General features: G+C 41.4%; 1 protein-coding gene across 8 annotated transcripts in view; it reads right to left on the bottom strand.

Moving 5' to 3' along the window:
- LOC116791505 (cytochrome P450 2J6-like) overlaps nucleotides 1-18,860 on the bottom strand; it is a 28,792-nt gene that overhangs the window by 1,544 nt on the left and 8,388 nt on the right. Inside the window, exons 1-11 of one of the 8 annotated variants that reach the window (XM_032697570.1) lie at nucleotides 16,599-17,799; nucleotides 13,654-13,789; nucleotides 13,088-13,208; nucleotides 11,604-11,766; nucleotides 9,679-9,828; nucleotides 9,072-9,232; nucleotides 8,213-8,389; nucleotides 7,420-7,561; nucleotides 6,306-6,493; nucleotides 5,339-5,480; nucleotides 3,642-4,063 (exon numbers count right to left, since the gene is read on the bottom strand). In XM_032697570.1, the coding sequence (XP_032553461.1) occupies nucleotides 3,885-4,063; nucleotides 5,339-5,480; nucleotides 6,306-6,493; nucleotides 7,420-7,561; nucleotides 8,213-8,389; nucleotides 9,072-9,232; nucleotides 9,679-9,828; nucleotides 11,604-11,766; nucleotides 13,088-13,132 (1,347 nt within the window). In that variant the 5' untranslated portion in view covers nucleotides 13,133-13,208; nucleotides 13,654-13,789; nucleotides 16,599-17,799 and the 3' untranslated portion in view covers nucleotides 3,642-3,884. Of the gene's footprint in view, nucleotides 1-3,641; nucleotides 4,064-5,338; nucleotides 5,481-6,305; nucleotides 6,494-7,419; nucleotides 7,562-8,212; nucleotides 8,390-9,071; nucleotides 9,233-9,678; nucleotides 9,829-11,603; nucleotides 11,767-13,087; nucleotides 14,169-15,518; nucleotides 17,804-18,671; nucleotides 18,811-18,860 lie in introns of those variants that run through there. The other 7 variants (XM_032697572.1, XM_032697566.1, XM_032697567.1 and 4 more) reach the window with 7 other exon arrangements.

The following is an 18,860-nucleotide window of genomic DNA, read 5'->3' as shown; positions in this document are numbered from 1 at the left end:
CTAGATGTGAATTGCTTGCATTTAGAAAGGCAGCTGCCGAACAGCTTTGCCAAGTCTTTGGAAGAGACATTAAAGGGAATACAAATTGCTTTCCTCTTCATACAAGATGGTGCTGGAGGACCAGGAAGAGGGAAGCCTGGTAAGATAAGATGAATTCAGTTCTCACCTTCCATGAGAATTGAATCCATGGGGAGGCAGGGGTTGGAGCTCAGCAGAACAAAAAGGTATTCCTCGTAACCAGTGAATCCTCCTGCTTTCCCTTTCCCCAGGAGAGCTCCTGGCCTGTTCGCTTCTCTTTGTCCCTTTCAGCTCTCAGAGGAAGACCCATTTTCCCTCTACTTAGGCTTTGGAACTGAAACATGCCATGGCCTGTGCCCTACTAGCCTCATGGCAGCTCGTCTGCACCCCATTACTTACACTCTATGCCCCAAATTCAGTTTCAGGAATAATCCCCACCTCCCACTCACAAAGCTCATGGCCAGGCGAGTACTGGAGGCAGCTACTAAGAGAGGGAGCTCACCCTCCCACGTTAATAAAAGGGTTTCAGGACATGTTCCCTGCCTCACCTGCCTGCTGCCCCACCCTGAGGGGTGATGATAGGAAAGCACATCTTTTTTTAGATACTGTCTGATAGGGATAGATATCAACAGCTAGAGAGAAATCATATGAGGAGTGGCTGAGGGAGCTGGGGGTGTTTAGCCTGGAGAAAACGAGGCTCAGGGGAGAACTTATCACTCTCTACAACTGCCTGAAAGGAAGTTGTAGCCAGGTGGGTGTCAGCTTCTTCTCTCAGACAACGAAAGATGGGACAGGAGGACATAGCCTCAAGCTGTGCCAGAGCTGGTTCAGGTAGGACATCAAGAAGAATTTCTTCGTGGAAATGGTTGTGAGGCATTGGAATGGGCTACCCAGAGAAGCGGTGGAGTCAGCATCCCTGCAGGTGTTCAAGAAATGACTGGATGTGGCACTTATTGCCATGGTCTAGTTGACATGGTTTTGTTCATTCAAAGGTTGCACTCAATGATCTCAGAGGTCTCTTCCAACCTAAATGATTCTGTGAAATGAGGTAGCAGAAGTACGTAAACAAAGCCTGACTCTTGAAGAGGGAAAACATGGGGGTCTTGGAAAAAATTCACAATGGAGATACAAGTCCTTTCTAAAAATGTGTAAAGGGACTTATATCTCCACTGGGGTCTTTCTTAAGATACTTCAGGTGAAAAAAGATTTAAAGCAATGTGGATCCCATTTGTCTATTCCTAAACCTTTCCTCCTATTCAGTCTCTCATTTGTCCTATACTCTGAGACGCCTGAGACTTGGGTGTCAACACAGCAGACACCAGTTACCCAGTTGCTTCATGCAACCCACCCTCCACTCCTGACAGAGTCTACATCAACACCACACAGTGCAGCACCACACAGAGCTAGAAATGGATTAGAGAGCAGGAGAGCCACATCAGCTTGATCTGCTTGGTGAACTGAGCTAACACATCTCTTCTGCCAAGCAATGAGTAGCTGCAGCAGCAGCAGCAGGCTTCAGATCAATGGGAGTCATGATAAAAACACCCAGTGGCCCCTACTCAGAAGCCTGAGAAAAGAGTACTAACCCTTAGGATACTGTCCTCCTTCACAAAAATGAAATACATCTTTTAAACCAATAATATTATATTAAGGAAATTAAAGTCTGACATGGTGGATAAACAGGGCAATGACAACCAATTCTTGAAGCATAATTGCAATAACGGTTGTGAAGCCTTTTCCTCAAGGAAAGAAATTGATAAAGCAACAGTGTATGTGCTACACCTACTAGCAGTCCTCACTCTGATCCTGATTTTTAAATCTTGCTGGGTAACAAAGCCAACCTCACAGTGAGAGTGGCTTCTGGCACTTGCTGCCACTAGCCCTGCTTGGGCACTGCTCCTACCAGCTGCACCTTGCACAGCTCTTGTCCCAGTGTGCACTCGAACTCAGCAGCTCTGCTGACAGGCTCCTGTCAGAAGGAGCAGTTTGTGTGCAGCTGCCCTGTGCTCACACAGAACTCCCAAAAACTTTGATTCACACACAGCTTTTGGAAAACACCACTTTTGTGCCCCTCTTTTGCAGGTACCAAGCTTTGCTCCACAGGACTGCAAGCTGTCCCCTTAACTGTGCATTTGGGCATCTGTCACGTGAAAGGTGGGAGTTTAGATTTTTGCTTGTTGGTCCCTCAGGAGAGTGGAGATCCTGATGTCAGCATCTCGTAATGAGACCCTTCACTGAGAGATTCACAAGATCAGAGGGTACCTGATATCCCTTGTTAGGGGGAACTCAACAGAGCCAAGACCCCTAAGCGGGTCCTGCAACTGGTGTTATCCACTGCCAGCTACTGCAAGGACTCACTTTAACAGTTTATAGAATAACACCTTTTATTAATACAAATTGTGACAGATTAATAAGGTTCAAAGGTTGTCAGTGATAGTGTCTACTTCAAAAATATGTTTTAAAGCAATATACTGACATATATTAAGTAAGCACAAGTTCTGATACAAAGCAATCTACTAATATGCTATGGGGTAAGCACAAACAAAAGCTCTAGTTCTAAAAGCAGCATTTAATGCATGCAGAGTATATTTCTCACCCCAGGCACCCCTCTGGTGGGGGAGAAGAGGGACTCAGCCTGTTAACTGATCTCAGCAGTTTTGGGGGAAGTCTTATCCCACTTTCCCCCTACCCCAACTTACTTTTATTCTATTTTCTTTATGTTTGGGTGGAATTTGAATGGCTCTAGTCATAAATACCTTTTATTTCTGATTGGTGTACCTAACTGGGGGGGGCAGGTTGGTCGTGCTGTGGCACCTGAGGAGGGGGTTCCACATGGTTGTTGTCTTCATCAGCAGAACATCTTGATTCTGCCTTACCAGACAGGTACTGTATGGTCTCAGTACCACAATGCTCTCCCATTTGGCTGGGATTAGAATGGAGGGGACCACGCAGTCTCCATGTTGTTCCACACTCTGTTCTGTTTCTCTGAGTAGATGTTTATCACCGTGCTGGGGAGCACGTTGGCTTCAGTCCATCCAGGGAGCTGCAGCTGCTTTTTACCATAAAATTCTGAATCCCCTCCAGGTTTAAGCCTATCCATCTTCCCACAGCATCCATAAAGAGACACGACCAACTCAGTTTTTTGTATATCATGGTCATTACAAACCCCGCAGTGTGAGAGACTCCCTCTTTCATGGGATTTTCAGGCCAGCTCACTGCTCCATTACCACTTACACCCACTGTGTTTCCCCAGCAGTGGGGTTCCCCCCTGCAATTCTCCAGTAGGGAATAGGAGTTTACCTTTGCTTTCAGCCCAAGTCAGGAGCCTCACACCCAAATGAAGGGCTGTGCTGTTGTACCTCTGTTGCTTCCAGTTTCAAGCAATCATCTCCCCATGACTCTCAGCTAAACAGACAAAGCAGCTGCCTCACAGCCAGTTGAGATGCCCCTCCACTACTCCCTATTCCCATGCAACCATACCTAGGGGCTCTGGCAATGCCCAGAGCCACCACCTCTGGGAACAGCATTCCCATACACCAGGATTTGAGAACATGTGGGAAGCCCCCTCAGCATCTGGCTTTAACGTTCCTTCGCCCTCCAGGAAGATTCCTGACAAATTTTAGTAAGACTAGAAAATTGTCTATGTTTATTTCATTGGCAACACAGCAGGGAAAGAAAAAGAAGTAGAGACATTTTCCAGAAGTGGGGAAAAGCAGAGTATTTTTCAAGGCTGGCTTCTTAGCCCTATAACACAGCAAGGACAGATTCACACTGAATTTGATGTAAAAATGAAAGCCATAAAAGCAGCACAAATATCAGCAAACCTGTGGCCATGCCTCTTTCTTAAATCTCTAACACCCTGTAGCCTAGCGCGGAACTGCACAGAGCTTGTATGGATGGGGTTTCATGGTGCTCCCAAAGATAAAGTCTGTGTTGACTTCCTTAACTCCTTCTGGTGCAGTGAACTTGAATGTCTGCAACAGCCTGCAGAAGATGATGAAAAGCTCCATCTTGGCCAGCACCTCTCCCAGACAAACACGGTGGCCTGCAGAGGGTGAAGGGAAAGAGAAGTCAGTCCCCAGCGAGGTCTGTAACCAGCACCTGCTTCCCAGCTTTTCACAGGAGCATTGCTCAGCCTCATGAAGGAACAAAGAGCTTTGCTGAATTCGTTTTCCTCTCAGATTGAACTGGGCAAACAATTGAGATGTCTGCAATCCATCTTTGCAGGACCTGCTTGGATTACAGAAAAAGATGCCAGGGTTGCTTCTCAGAAGTTTCTTTCTTCAGCCTTTTTAGCCACCAGTGCACTTGTAACAAATGTGGGTAGAGCCCTTTCCAAATCTTCGTTTGCAAAGCCTAGCCATGAATCTATAGGACTCTCCAGTTCTATGAATGGACTCTCAGTCTCTTGATTCCAAATAAGGAAAACAAGAAAGTATTTTTAGGTTGCCTCACAGCTTCCACTTAGAACAGGTTGACTTATCTTCACAAATAACAGTGAAAAATCAGAATACAGAAGACATTCTACATCTGATGAAACATTTTCCCACATAATGCTTTCAGTGAAAACAACTTGTTACAGAAAAACCTCTTCCCAATTTATTAATTATTTCTGTGCAGGATATAATTCCTAGAGACAGACAGTGACAAACTTTGAAATGTAGTGGTTAGCTCATTTGACTTGGATGTGAGAAACTAATGTTCAAATTCCTCTTCTGCCCAATTTAGGCCAGAAACCTGAGCCTGACATTTTCACATCTCTGTTGAGGGCTCTGACAACGAGGCTATTCCCTCCTGGCATGATACCCAAGAGCTTTTGTTTGGTTAAGCTTCTATAAACTCCCACACTGGTGAAAGAGTGACTCCAGAAGCTCCACAGGAAAGACATAGCCAGCTGGGAAGTATTTGATCCACTTTCTGGATCTTCTATTCATCTTCCTGCACTCACGAATATGGAATTATTTATACAAAATAAATCAGCTCCAGAACAGCAGCCTGCCACAGAACAGCCACTGTAAGAGCATAATCTGGCATATGCAGAGGATGACCAGGGACAACAGCATAAGGACTCAAGTCCACAAATGATTGAGAATTCTAGGACCTTACTCCTTTTACTTTCTCTGCATTTTCACAAAAATCTAAGAGCAAGTGTTTATACACTTACCAAGCAACTTTTTTTGGCGGTCAGTCATTTTTCTGGCCTGGGAAAACCATGTGCTTCTGTACTTTGGGATTATACTCCCCTTTGGCCTTTTCCACAGCCAAAATAACACAGCTTCACCTAACCCACACAAGTGGGCTCAGTTCTCAGTGCACCTACCTGCTGAGAAGGCTAAGAAGGCCTCTCGGGTCACAAAATTTCCATCCTTGTCCAAGAAATGACCAGGGTTGAACTGGTGAGGAGTCTCCCAGTAGTCAGGGTCAAAAAGAGCAGAGTCTATGTTTGCCATAATTAGAGTGCCCTGAAAGGAAGATGTTGTTGGTGCAGTTATGTCTCTCAGGCATCAAGAAGAAAAGGACATGAACAGATTCCAGCTATAATTCTGCACATGGAGAGGCCGCAGAAATGAAAGATTATTTTATTAGGAAAAAAAAAAATCAATCTCAAACAGTTCTGAGGGGTTTTTCTCAAAAAACAAATAAGCAAAGAAACTTCACTATTTCAGGTTCAGGGATTTCCCTGCTGTATTCCTGCATGTGCCTTTATTTCCAATCTGTTGGGTGGCAGTTCAGAAGAAGTTGGTTGTGGGAAAACATCTGCATTATATTTCAAATATGATGCCAGAGAGGTGATAATAAGAAAAAGAAGTCCTAGGTGAATGCAGTAAATGTTTAGTGTTGTCTCAGACATCACCAATGAAGAAAACATCCCATCTCTCAGTTGTCCACATGGCAGACAATATCCTGGCATTAATAGTCTGCAACAACTTCCCTATGGACACCACTGTCCATTTTGGGCAGGTCTTCTCTGTGGTCTTGTGGAAGTGTAAGAGCTCAAATGCTTACAAAGTATTTAAAATCACAGCCTCTTGGAAAGTACACCATCAGCACTCTCACAGAACACTGGTTTAGTTGAGGTGAAACTGGGCTTTTGGCAAGCACTGTCAGTCATTTATGAGAAAAGTCACAGGCCAGAGGGCATGGCAGGGGAGAAGTGCTGTCTGCCAGTGCCATCACCAACACCCACCCGCCCTGAACTGGAGGGAAAAGGGCTTAGTGGTAAACACAACTGCAAGGACTTTCACTCACAGCCAAAGATCACATTGGAACACAAAGGATATCTGTACCTTTGGAAGCCGATACCCCAAAACAGTTGTATCCTTCACTACTTCTCTAGGAATCGTGATTAAAACAATGCTACTGAAGCGTAAGATCTCATGAACCACAGCATTTGTATACGGCAGCTTCTTCCGATCCTCATAGCAGATGAGATGGGAGGGACTCAGAACAGCATCCAACTCCTTCTGAACTTTTTCTTAAAAAAAAAAAAAAAATCCATTATAGATATAAGAACACTGTTTAGCATGAAACAGCGCTTTCATTTCCTTTTTGGATTACAGTACTGATAGAAAAAACTACAATATATAAATAAATTATACTTATGGTATGTTAAACTCTAAATACATTTTTATATCTATATAGTTATGATTTTACTACACTCTATTTCCTAGTTGATAGGTTCTGTGTTCAGACCCAACAGATTTATTGAGCTTTATATTTAAAGGAAGAGGAGCAAACTTTAACTGAAACAAAAACTTCTTATGAAGAGATCAATTCAGTTAAGCTATTATTTTTACTCTAGGTAAATACAGACTCACAGCACACTAATGAGGGTGTTGCAAGGAAGCCATCACAACAAACTGATGTAATGCTGAGAACTGAAACAGGAAAATATTACTACACCATCACCAACTGTTAATCTCTTTGGGCTGTTATGTCAGCTTCAGTAACTAACACAGTTTATACAGTCTCAGAGGGTTTAGGGTCAGATTTCATACTTAAAACCTAAACTAGTAAGCTAAGAGGGTTTTTTTATTTTGTCAGCATTTGAAAGGTATGTGTGTGCACAGGGTTCTGTTTTTCCAGCATTCTCGCACAAAAAAGAATGAAAAAAATATGCTTACAGTACTGAAACAGTCTGACAAAAATCAGCAAGACAAAATTCACTGTCAGAAGCTGAATATCCCTGAAATTATTTTAAAATATCTCTCTGAAATTTTTTTGCAACACTGGCTTATTAAAAGCAAACCTCAAAAATGTAATCTTAAAAAAAAAAAAAAAAGGAAAACTTGATCTTAAGAAAAACTTGGTCTTAGCCAAAAAAAAAAAAAAAAGAAGAAAAAAAGTAGAACAGACAATTCTTCAACTTGAATCATACCCATGTTTGTGTCCACAACTCACCTTGGATGTCAGGATAAGCCAACATATAGAGCAGAGCCCAACGCAGAGTGGTGGCTGTGGTCTCTGTGCCACCAAAGAAGAGGTCAAAAACAGACTGCACCATGTTGTCTTCATCAAATGTAGAATTGGGGATATTTTTAGTCTACAGGTGTCAAGGAGAAATGTCAAATGGGGTACATCTGTGTAACAGTTAGCACTGAGACAGACAGCAATCACTATATCTAAAGGAACAATATTTCTGGAGGGCAGAGAAAAATACAGGTACCTGAGCAGAGCACAGGTTCTTCAGACTTTCCTCAAATAAGTACCTTGATACTGTTATGCTACCTTCTGTTTACTTCCACAGCAGAAAACACATTTCAAAGTATAATATATATGTTACCCTTTCAAAATATTTATGCTATGTTTTTGTCACCATTTTAAAATTGTTCTTATAATCATACAGTATTACTAAGCACAAAAATAATAAAAGCAAATATTAATAAGACACAAAGAATCAGAATTAGGCAGCCATCTAAATACCCCAACCTTTTCAAGGTCCTCCCTACCGCCCACTGCCCAGCCCTCACTAAGGATTCCACAGGATGACAACAAGCCAATGTAAATAATGTGTACTACTAGAAAAAGTTATTGAACAAACTATTCAAAGGTCATATTTTGACTTTGACAGCAGGGTTTTTAAACTGTAGTTGTAGAGCTCTGTACTAATGCTGATGTGTACAGACAACTGTAGGGAAGGGACAGAGAACCCTTTATGACTGGATCTGTGTCACATACAGCATGAATTACTCACTTTCTCTATCTGATCCAGGTAAAAGTCAATGAAATCTTCTGGTTCACCTATTCTGCCTTTTTCCCTGTGGCTTTTGATTTCCTGCCTTACAAAGGAACAAACAAAATCCCGTGAAAATATTGCTTTCTGTAGAGATCCTGAGAGACGCTCTGCAGCCCAGGTGAAAATTTCACTGATCTGTGGAGCAAGCATTCAATACAAAGGCAGTAAGTGAAAACCATATGAGAAGACTGGTGATAGAGATACAGTGTGGACATTTTTGGTGCTAAATTGCTGAATTAATTTCTCTGGGAAAAATGCCGTGTCACCAAAGAGAAATGTTGGGTACATGTGGAGTACATGAACACACATTAAAACCCCAAATTAAAGACAACACAGTTTCCACAATGGAATCTTTCCTATCCTTACTGCATAACTCCACTGTTAATTCACCAACAAAATAATCTGCTTTTGCAGATAGATGTAACATGTATTATTATTAATAAATCTCATATTAATAAACATTTATCTCTATTACCTTAGTACACAGGAAAAAAAAATTCATTCTCTTTCATTCTCACACAAAGAGTATCACCTTTTCACCTTAACAATCTTGGTGTTTCTACTACAGAAAAGTTCAGTATCCCAAGCATATTGCCTTTGCTGGGACATTCTAATAAAGATTATTCATGTAATATTCATAACTGAATTATGTCAAACCCAAAGCACTGCAGGTCCAGTTCATATTCACAGTCAACATTTTTATCAGTATTAAATAATACAATAACTATCATAATAGATATCATTGTATAATTATATTGCAATAAATAATGTGCTCAATAATCAAATAAGTTGCATATTAAATAAGTAATTTTCTCACAAAATAAACGCGGCTGTTCCCAAAAGCCACTATAGCATTGTATGCTTCAATCAGCTGACGGAAGGTTTCATCTTCTAGGGAGAAGCGATGTCCAAAAACCACAGCACAGATCACATTAGAGACAGCATGGACAATGGGGAAGGAAGGGTCAACAGCTTTTCCTGCAGACAGAGAAAAGCATTCATCTCCAAAGCACTTCCTTACCTCCTTTGCTATTTGGGAAGCAAGATCACAATGACATTTTATAAGAGGTGCCCTCTATGGTATTTAGACTGTTACTCACAAACTGTGTTACTCACAAACACAAAATTCACTGGCAAATGTAATAAAAGATAAACCTCATTAAAAAATGAGGACAGTAAGGCATCAAATCTTTAACTCCCAGACTTAGAGGTTTTTTGTTTGTTTTCCTTTTCTTTTTTTTTAGTAATCTCAGTCTTGGTGTTGATCCCAAAATACACGTTGCTGAGGTCTGACTGTACAGTTTCAATTGCACTTTAAATCTAAGATGTGCCCAAACCCACTTCATTCTAGAGCAAAAACAGTCTTCACCCTCAGAGTCCTGCAGACTCTGTGTCAGTTCCCAAGCACTGTGCCAAAGCCATACCATCTTTGTCTCTGAAGAACTCAACCAGGTAATGGGCCTCAGTTTGTATCCCGCGCTCCATTCCTTTATTCCCCATTCCCAGTTTTCGGAGAGCTCCGATTCCAAAGTGTCTCTGTTGTTTCCAGATGAGACCGTTTGAGACCAAGATACCTTCAACCAACAAGAATCAATTTTATGTCATGTTAACATTTATACAATTGTAAATAATAAACATCATAAGAATCACCTTCTCATCATGCTGCTGCTCAAAGAGGAGTATGTATGTTTAATTGTATTATTAACATAATTTAATTGTATGTTATTAGAGGCAGAGTAAAAACCTTGGTTAAGATATTCCCAGCCCTGCAAAAAACCCACTCGGGTCTCTGATCTGCTTTCCAAACCTAGTCCTATTCTTTCTGAAGCATCCAAGAACAGTGGTCATCACTCAAACCTCCACCCAGCTGCCTGCTGAAAGCTGCAATAATGTGGGTTGGTTGTTGCCTTTTATTTGCCCAGGCTTTGAAAAAAAATTAATCTTTCCCCTTATCCATATAGAAAGGCTTGTAGCCCAGTTGATGCAATCTCTTACAAGACCTAATTTATTATCTTGTACAATCTTCTAATACAATTAATACTTACTTGTAAGCTGTGCTTGCCAACATCCCTGTGTGGACATTGTGTCCTTACAGATGTTGCCACATGTTAACTCTGCAGGAATGGCAAACACAGCTTTCCTCAACCAAAAGTAAGTTCAGGTTTCCTCCACCTGGAAACCTGGTGGTGTCTCTGACTAAGCTACTCACAACCAACAGAAAGATTTTTGTGGAGGTTATTGGGGAGGTCTGGGCATTTCCTGTGCTTGAGCTTCTCAACCTTATGCAAAACTTCTGGATATCATCACATCTCCCTGTTGCTTATGCTTCAAAAATAAAGTGGATAATTGGTTCTGAGTACAAACTATCTATGCTACAAAGTCTCTGGCTTTTAGGGATCCTGCTTTTACCAGACTGTTTACACCAGATACTGAGCTCTTGCCCTGGTCCAGGTCCCTCCTGGAAAGACAATGAAGCCAGGGCAAGAACCACCCAGCAAAAACCAGAGAAGGAAGAACAGGCTTTAGCCAGTCTGCAAACTGCTTCCTGTGACCAGAGCTCATCTGCTTTTCTCCACAGCACCCAGATAAAAAGTGTCAATACAGATCCTTCCAAATGGACTGAAATGGCTCCAGACTTGATAATCTCTATTCCTTAAAGAGGTTTTTTCCTACTTATATTATCTAGTACTATAACTTGAAGGTTTCCAGATTATAAATAACATGCAAGAAATCCTGACTGAGGATAAAAGCATCTGCTCTATATGCTCTGGATAAGAGCTTGACGGAAATAAGTTCAATTATTTCTGTTTTAAACAGAGCACTGTCTTTATTCTCCATCCACCACAATTCAGCAGTGTCTCTGATAGCACAATAAGAAGCTCTGAACAAGGATATGTTGTACCTGCACTCTGGCCAATACATTTAAAGCCCCAGTCATCTTCCTGTGACTTTGTACTTTGGAACAAGGCTAGATCTTATTCACAGCACTGTACATGCTTTCCTACAGCAACCTTTGCTCTAAACAAACAGCTGAGAGCATAAAGAATTATTTGAGACTCAGCTTGCAGAGGAGGCTGCAAGCTCCAAATTATTTCAAATTGGGACATGCAGACAACACTAAGAATTGACAAACACGACCTAGCTATATATAAATATTGCTGGTCTGATGAGATTCTGAAACATATATGTGACAGTGAGACTTTGGAGGCCATTTAGGGTAATGCTACAGAATTATATGATTCACCTTGAGCAGACAGAATAAGTCAACTGGGAACTTCCAGTGAGGAAAACATGAGAGGAAGCAAAGAAAGTCAAGGATGAAGTCCTGCCACGGACATGAACATCTTACCCTTTCCATTTGCCAACTTGTTGAAGACATAGGTCTGTAGTCGCCCAGAAACATCCTCTGAGTTGGTGGTGAGACCATCCTTCACAGCTTGGAACCCATAGAGCACCGCCACAGGTCTGTGACCCAACCACAAGGTGCAGATGTTACCATAGGTTTTTGCCATCTGCAGGTTAGATCAATGTCAAAAAAATACCCATGGCAGAAACATCAACCAACACACACACATGATGGACTGCTCTCTTCCAGTATGACATTACTCAGGGGTTCAGGAGATGAAAAGGGACAGTGGTTGTGTTTTGCAGTGGGGGTGCCTACCAAAAAGGTTCTGGGTTCTCTCTGGGAACACACAATTTACAGAAATGGAAGCAGTGAAAGAATAAACCCTCTTCCCCTTTTTAACACTTACCCTGGATTGCCCTTGCAATAGTAACCATTAGGTAAATTCCCCTGAGTGTCTACAGATCTATATGAGCTTTCATGTGAAATTTCACCTGCCCTTTCTTCATTACAATTTTCAACTCAGGCAACAACAAGAACTTCTTGCAATTATGTATTCCAGGTGTAACTCTCCTTCTAGTACTGCAGATTTCAAGTTTCAGTGACGGGAACTCTTTCCCTCTTATACACAAATACTGTCAACTGAGGCATCTGAGCATAGATCCCACCTCTGGGTAGTGATGGGGACTGCTCTCAGGCAGTGCTGTGGGTATTCTGAAAGGACCAAGTCCCTGACTCTAGACAAAAAAACAGTACAGCTCCATCCTCTCACAGTGATGAACATGTACCCATCAGAAAAATTAAGCCTCAAGCCCTTTTAAATTCTCTTTTCCTGAAGCCAGCCCTCTCCAGCTGCAGCCAGGCACACCCTGACCTGCAAGTTGCCCTTAGCACATAAGGAAAGGTCACAACTTGAAAAATATATCAACACACTGGATTCTTTTGTGATGTTTTGGCTCAGTGGAGGATGTAGAAAACTGAAAGAATCTGTATTAACATGCTTAGATGGACCTAATTCTTCCCATTAGGTCTTTCCTTTCACCATCATTTACACCCTTAGCTTATCTGCAAGGAGCACATCCCAGACTGGACTCCAGAGAAACAACAGAGCAAAGGATTTGGCTGCACACAGAATACAATCTTATTTCCATCCCATGACAGCAGAAGACATCCTGGTGTCCTTTTCACATCTTATGAATTCAAGACACCTTGTTTTAAAAGATTTTTAATACACACCTGTGGTGTGAAATCTGAAAACCACTTTTTTCTTTCAAGGACAAACACTCCCTTAAAAACAGAAGTCTTTTTTGAAGCAAATCTACTATCTTCAGTTCTGTTTAAGTTTAGACACCTAATTTAACTTCCACAAGTTACCTTTTCTCAGGATTAAGTTCTCCCTGCTACCACATCAGCCTATCAACAGCCACCACCATTTTTTTACAGGTTTTGCCTCAATAGTTCTTTAGTTCACATCTGCAAATACATACCTTTCTCAGGCTCCCATGATCAGCTCTAAACTTTATCCACCACATGTTTCCAATGATGGGAAATGGGGTTGGTCCAGGAGGAAAACCACGACTCTTCCATTGCAACTTCAAGAACTGTGCACTAAGAAGAAACAAACCCAGGGATATGAGAATTACACTTATCATTATTTTACACCTTCAAACTCTTATCACCAAGAAAGCTGCTATGAATCTGTCTGTTGAAATGCCTCTGGATTGTTCTTCTTAACTCTTCCCTAGCAAAATGAAACTTTCTGAATTTTTCACCTCCCTTCTTTCCTACCACTCTTCCTGATCTGAGACAATGAGGAGTCTTCCCATTCTTGAATGTATTTAATACATCACTATGCTGCAATATGCTAATAGCTACCGTGACTTTAAGATCAAGCAGAGGCTAGAAGGCAGAAACCTCAGCCAGAAACATCCCTTTGAGCAATCAATCAGTTTGACGGAAGATGTCACTCAAAACACTGATTATGTGCACATCAAGAGCTCAGGTACAAAGCTGCAGCTGTCAGCCAGCTACAGACAAGAACAGGAGCACTCACCAGGTAGCATTTGTGGGGCAGAGGCAAAAGTAAGCAGTCAGTAACCTTGTACAAGAGTGGGTGCAAATGCAGACTTGGGAACCAAAAGCAATGAGGTATTGTAACCTGAGTTTTCACAGTAAACAATACAGATGAACTGCAAAGAGAACAGTGAAGGATCAAACATAATTAGTACTATTGACAAAAAGTGTAACAGACCTCATATCCCAGTTCATCATTGTTAGGTCCCAGGAGCTGCCCTATAACACAGCTTGCAGCAGCACAGCTGCCTCACAGCACAGCACATTCCACCTCAGCTATGTATGTTTGGAGCAACGTTTCCCCACAGTGGTTGCTCAGGGCCTGGCAAGTTTCTGATGTTCTAGGAGAGGGGAGGTTGCAGTGTGCAAACTCAGGGGGTCTGTAAGAATCCCAGGAGAACAAGTGCACTTGCTTTTTCTCATTTTACTTGTGGAAAAGTCCTGGTGGGATAGCACTGTCAGAGATACAGGTCTGCAGAACAGCACAGGGATGGGTTCTGCAACCTGATGGGCTGCACTTTACCTTGTGCCAGTGACTTCACTGGCAGCAGGAGTCCATCGAGGCAATCCCACCACACTCCTCTGGGAACACAAGAGCCTTTGCTTTCGTTCTGCCCAAATTCTGCCAGAAGCAGTACACTGTCTCCTTACACAGAGTATAGGAGGGCAGGGAGCACAGGCCAATGCTCTTCAGGGATCACCATACCCCTGCATGAAAGAGCCCTGTTGCTTGTTTGGAAGCACAGACTGACAGCTCTGTTGGCTCTTTTTCATGGCAGGTCTAGAGATGGATGCCTCCCTCAGCAGACAAGGCTTTCAAAGTCCTTGTTGGGACTGAGTTCTTGTCCACTATGAGGTTTTATACATTAGTTTCTGCCTTCTCTCAGTTGCAGGAGTTCTGCTCAGCCACAATTAATGCCAGAGCCTGTAAATCTTTGCTTTATTTTGAATTCATAGTACCTGAAGCAGCACATACAAAGACTTCCTCAACACACACACACACAAAAAGAGCCCTACAAACAGGGGCAGTTCTTAGTAGATTTCTAGAGTGCAGCAAGTGGAACTTGCTGTTTGGGATGTTGGTACCAAGCTGCCTCATGAAGAACAGCAGACCTTATAGGAATGGGGCTGCACAGTGCTCCCCCAAAGGATATGATGTGCTGGCTTCTCTAACTTCATCAGGCAGAGTAAAGCTAAACATCTGCAAAAGGCTGCACGAGATAAAGATCTCCTTGTGTGCTCACTCCTTGCCCAAAAATATACATAGCACAAACCAGTGAGACTGAAAGGGCACCAGACCTTTGTAGCTCCCACGTCATCAGGATGTACAGTGGCACAGCACCTGTGTAAGGTCTGCATTGCTTTCGTCTAAGTAGCACTGCACTACAAAACCAAACCAAACCAAACCAACAGCTCAAATGAAACAGAGGGCAACAACAAAAACAATGGAAAAACAAAATTAGGAATGTTTACAACAGTCACTTTCCTTCCTAATAGCTAGGGCTCTTGCTTTTAGTGGTCCTGCTGTCGCTCCATGCAAGTGATGCACTGTCTCAGCCTGCTACACCCTCAGAAATATACTTGGAAATGAATAAATTAATTATCATCCTTTGTTGATGAATCTCTCTAAGATTACATATACCAACCGGTTTTACTTTGGGATGTCTGGGATGACTAGGTATTACTAGCAGGAAGAGAAAGTGGTGGTTTTTACAATTCATTGTAATGCAGAGTGATAGTATTTAAATTAACTCAGTTAATGTGCACAAATGGTGAATTAAGGACCAAAATACAAATAAAGTAATGGTGAGATCAAGCAGGTAGAGGCAAGTGTTTACAGAGAACCTTTTTGCAAGCAGGTTGTTTTGGGGAAAATCAGTTTTCCTTCTTCCAATATCTTCATTAGATGTGAGCAGTACCTCTCCATGCAAGTTGCTCATTATTATCTGACAAATACTATCCAAGAGCTCATAGGCAGAGATGGTAGGTGTTTGGTCAGCTCAGAAAACCTCCTTTTCTAATGGAAGTTTTAGACCATAGGAGTGGGAAGAAAATACAGGGAAAGAACTCAACAGAAACAGTCATACCTGCCATCTACAACTTGGCTTTTATTCAGTCTTCAAGCTCTTTTGAAAAGTCAATGTCAGGGTTGATTAGGCCCAGAGAGATAAAGCAAGTTAGTTCCTGAGAGACACAGACAAGCTATGAACAGATCTAGGAACAGAATTTGAAGTTCTCAAGTTTCATTCCAATACTTTGTCTACGCAACCTAAATAGCTCATCAATCTTCAGGTCCCAACACCACAGACAACAGCAGGAGGCAAAAACCTATCAAAGTTATTTATAATGCACGTAAGCAAAGTTCTCTTTTCCTGAACTGAACAGAAACACAGAATGGGAACTTCATTTGCTCCCATTTCTCAGTCCCATGTTCACTCCAGCTCTGTGCTCCAAGCCATGCTCTCCCTCTCTCAGTGCTTGCCTGGACATACAGTGTTCGTGTAACTCTCTTTCCTCAGAGAAATTCTGATGCCAGCTCCTGAGATGAAGCTCTTGAAAGACCAGGGAGTGCAGGGAGGAAGGAATAGTTAAGTTGAGAAATCCAAATTAGTGTCTCCACTGGAAAATAAACCAAAACAACAACAACAAAATAACAAACCCACAAAAAAAGCCCAAACCTGCTTAGCAATGTCTGCTCTGTTTAGCTTGACACCAGGCCAGGCAGCAAGCACATTGCTATGCCAAGCAATACATGCACAGCTTGGAACCAGGCACTGTTTTCTAATACATGCTGAGCCTGTCTCTGCAACAGATAAAAAAACGAGCCCTGGTTTTACAGCAGAGCACATGACACACACCCTGGGCGGAGGGGAGCCAGGAACCCTTTCCACCCTGTGAACACCACGTTCATCATTTGCTTCACACCTTTCTGAAGATGCTGCTCTTTCCCTGTCCTCTTCAGCTGCCGCATTTGCTTCCCACTCCTATGGCCTGAAACCTTCATTACAAAAGCAGGTTTCCTCATCTGTCCAAAACAACCAAACTTAATATCTGTCATCTTAACTGGTGAGCTCTTGCAATAGTATTTGTGTCAGAGGAGATCGAGCAAGATTTATGCAAAGAGCTGCTGCTCACGTATACTGAAGGTATTAAAGTACACAATAACAAAAGAGCTTCCTTGCTTTTCCCTTCCTTGCAAGCTTCATCACAAGCTTTTGTGAAATAACTTCACCTCATCCTACTTTCAGCATGCCCACAGGTCTCATCTAGCAGCAGGAAAACACGCTGCCCACAGTGTCCAAAAGGCAAGGCTCAGGTTAACCCTCTTGGTTAAGGCCAAGCCTTACTCAGCAGGAGTTTTTTCTCTTTGTTTTCTTTTTTTTTAAGTTGCATTATAATCACCCTTATTAATAGGCAACCTCAAGGCTTAAGTCATCTTAATTCTGGTAGTCTTAAGTGTATAAATCATACCCTCACTGATGGCATGGGTGCATCAACAGCTTTCAGGGGTTGCAAAGCTTAAAAACTTAACAAACGATTCTATGCACAAGCAAGAAATAGAATAGTGCTTGCTTTCTTTTAAGCAGATGGGACTGGCTGGACAAAACAAGGGCAAAAAAACATATGAAGAAATGAAATTCTAATGCACATAGGAGGCAAGTCAAGTTAGTTTGATAATTTCATCAGGTAACTCACTTTAAAGTCTCAAATAGCATCAAAATCTGAAAAACTGGATGGATAAATGATTGCTCAATAGCATAACTCAGTAACACTGGGATTTTTGGTAAGCATATCAACATGTCTGAATTGACTGATAAAACCATAAAACTTAGTGAATTTCAAATTGTTTCTCTCAGTTTTTTATCTTTTTAACTCTGCAAGTATAAGATTCACAGAACCATGCTGCTGAAAATGATGCTTATTAAACTTTTCTGTTTCCATTTCTCTGCCCCAAAACCTAAACAAATGGATAAAAAAGGTACACAGGCATGGTCCTTGCCCTCTGATTGCTGCTCCACCTCCACACTTTCAGGAAAAGCATCTGCACATGCAGCCCACTAAGGCAGAAGAGCTGCATGAAACTGCACAGAGCAGTCAAGTGGTGGTTGTTCAGAAAATAAGGCAAGAAAAGGCTGCAATGTCGCTGCTGCTCTGCAGCCCCCTGAAACTGCCCCTGTGTTTCCCATATGCAGCTGAAATTATTACAATCCACTAGAGAGAAAAAAAAAAAAGCAAATTCTCATCTACATATTTTTAAAGACTGAATGATGCAAGATTGCATTTAGCACATTTTCTTTTACTAACCCCACAAACACAAAAAAATTGAACTCATTAGAAAACTAACTGAAATTAGTATTCACACCTATAATGCAGTTTCTTGAAGTTTAATGCAGTTCTTAAGAAGCCCATGGATAGCTTTAAACCTTTATAATTCACTATCATAATGTACACTCAGTGCAATCAATAACCTTGATCTTGCTGAAACTTTTTGAGCTGAAAACTGCAGACTGGAAAATTCAGCAAGCCTGCTCAGAGAAATTATGATAGAATTTGGAAACAGACAACTTATGCAATTGTATGGATTCCCTTAATCTCCTATACAGACTTGAAGATATATCATAGCATTAGCTGAGTTCTTGAACCAAGTGTCAAAAGTCAAATCTATCAGCAAGTATGAAAAGTAAGTCTCTTAAGTTCATGTTTGCTACACATTAGAAAAAACCTCTCCTGCAAGCTTATGAGGTCCACAAATCAGCAAAAATTAAAAGTTTTGTCCCTTTCTTAAGTTCATTTGCTCTTTTCCACAAATCAAGTAAAACCTGTGCATTGTTTCACTTCCAAAATTTGCACCAAAAGAGTTTAAAACTTAGCATAAAAAAATGAAATTTAAAAAAAATTTAGAAAACAGCAAACAATCTGCTGGAGAAAAAAATAACCTCTCACTAGTGTTCCACATAACTACCTTGAATACAATAAAAGAAGAAAGTAAATACTCACCTAATTATTAAATTGCCTTTTTTTTGTAATTAAAGACATTATTTTAGCTTGATGCTGCATGAATTCAGTTCTTTTTCATTTCAGAGACCATATTCTAATGCACAGGTATTGTGCAGATGTTTCTTCTTCTATAAAGAAACTACATAATAATTATAGTATTTCAGAACAGCAAGAAGTAATGCATTTTAA

This window comes from Chiroxiphia lanceolata, chromosome 10, assembly GCF_009829145.1.
Source record: "Chiroxiphia lanceolata isolate bChiLan1 chromosome 10, bChiLan1.pri, whole genome shotgun sequence".
NCBI lineage: Eukaryota > Metazoa > Chordata > Aves > Passeriformes > Pipridae > Chiroxiphia > Chiroxiphia lanceolata.
This window is presented reverse-complemented; position numbering and strand designations above follow the sequence as displayed.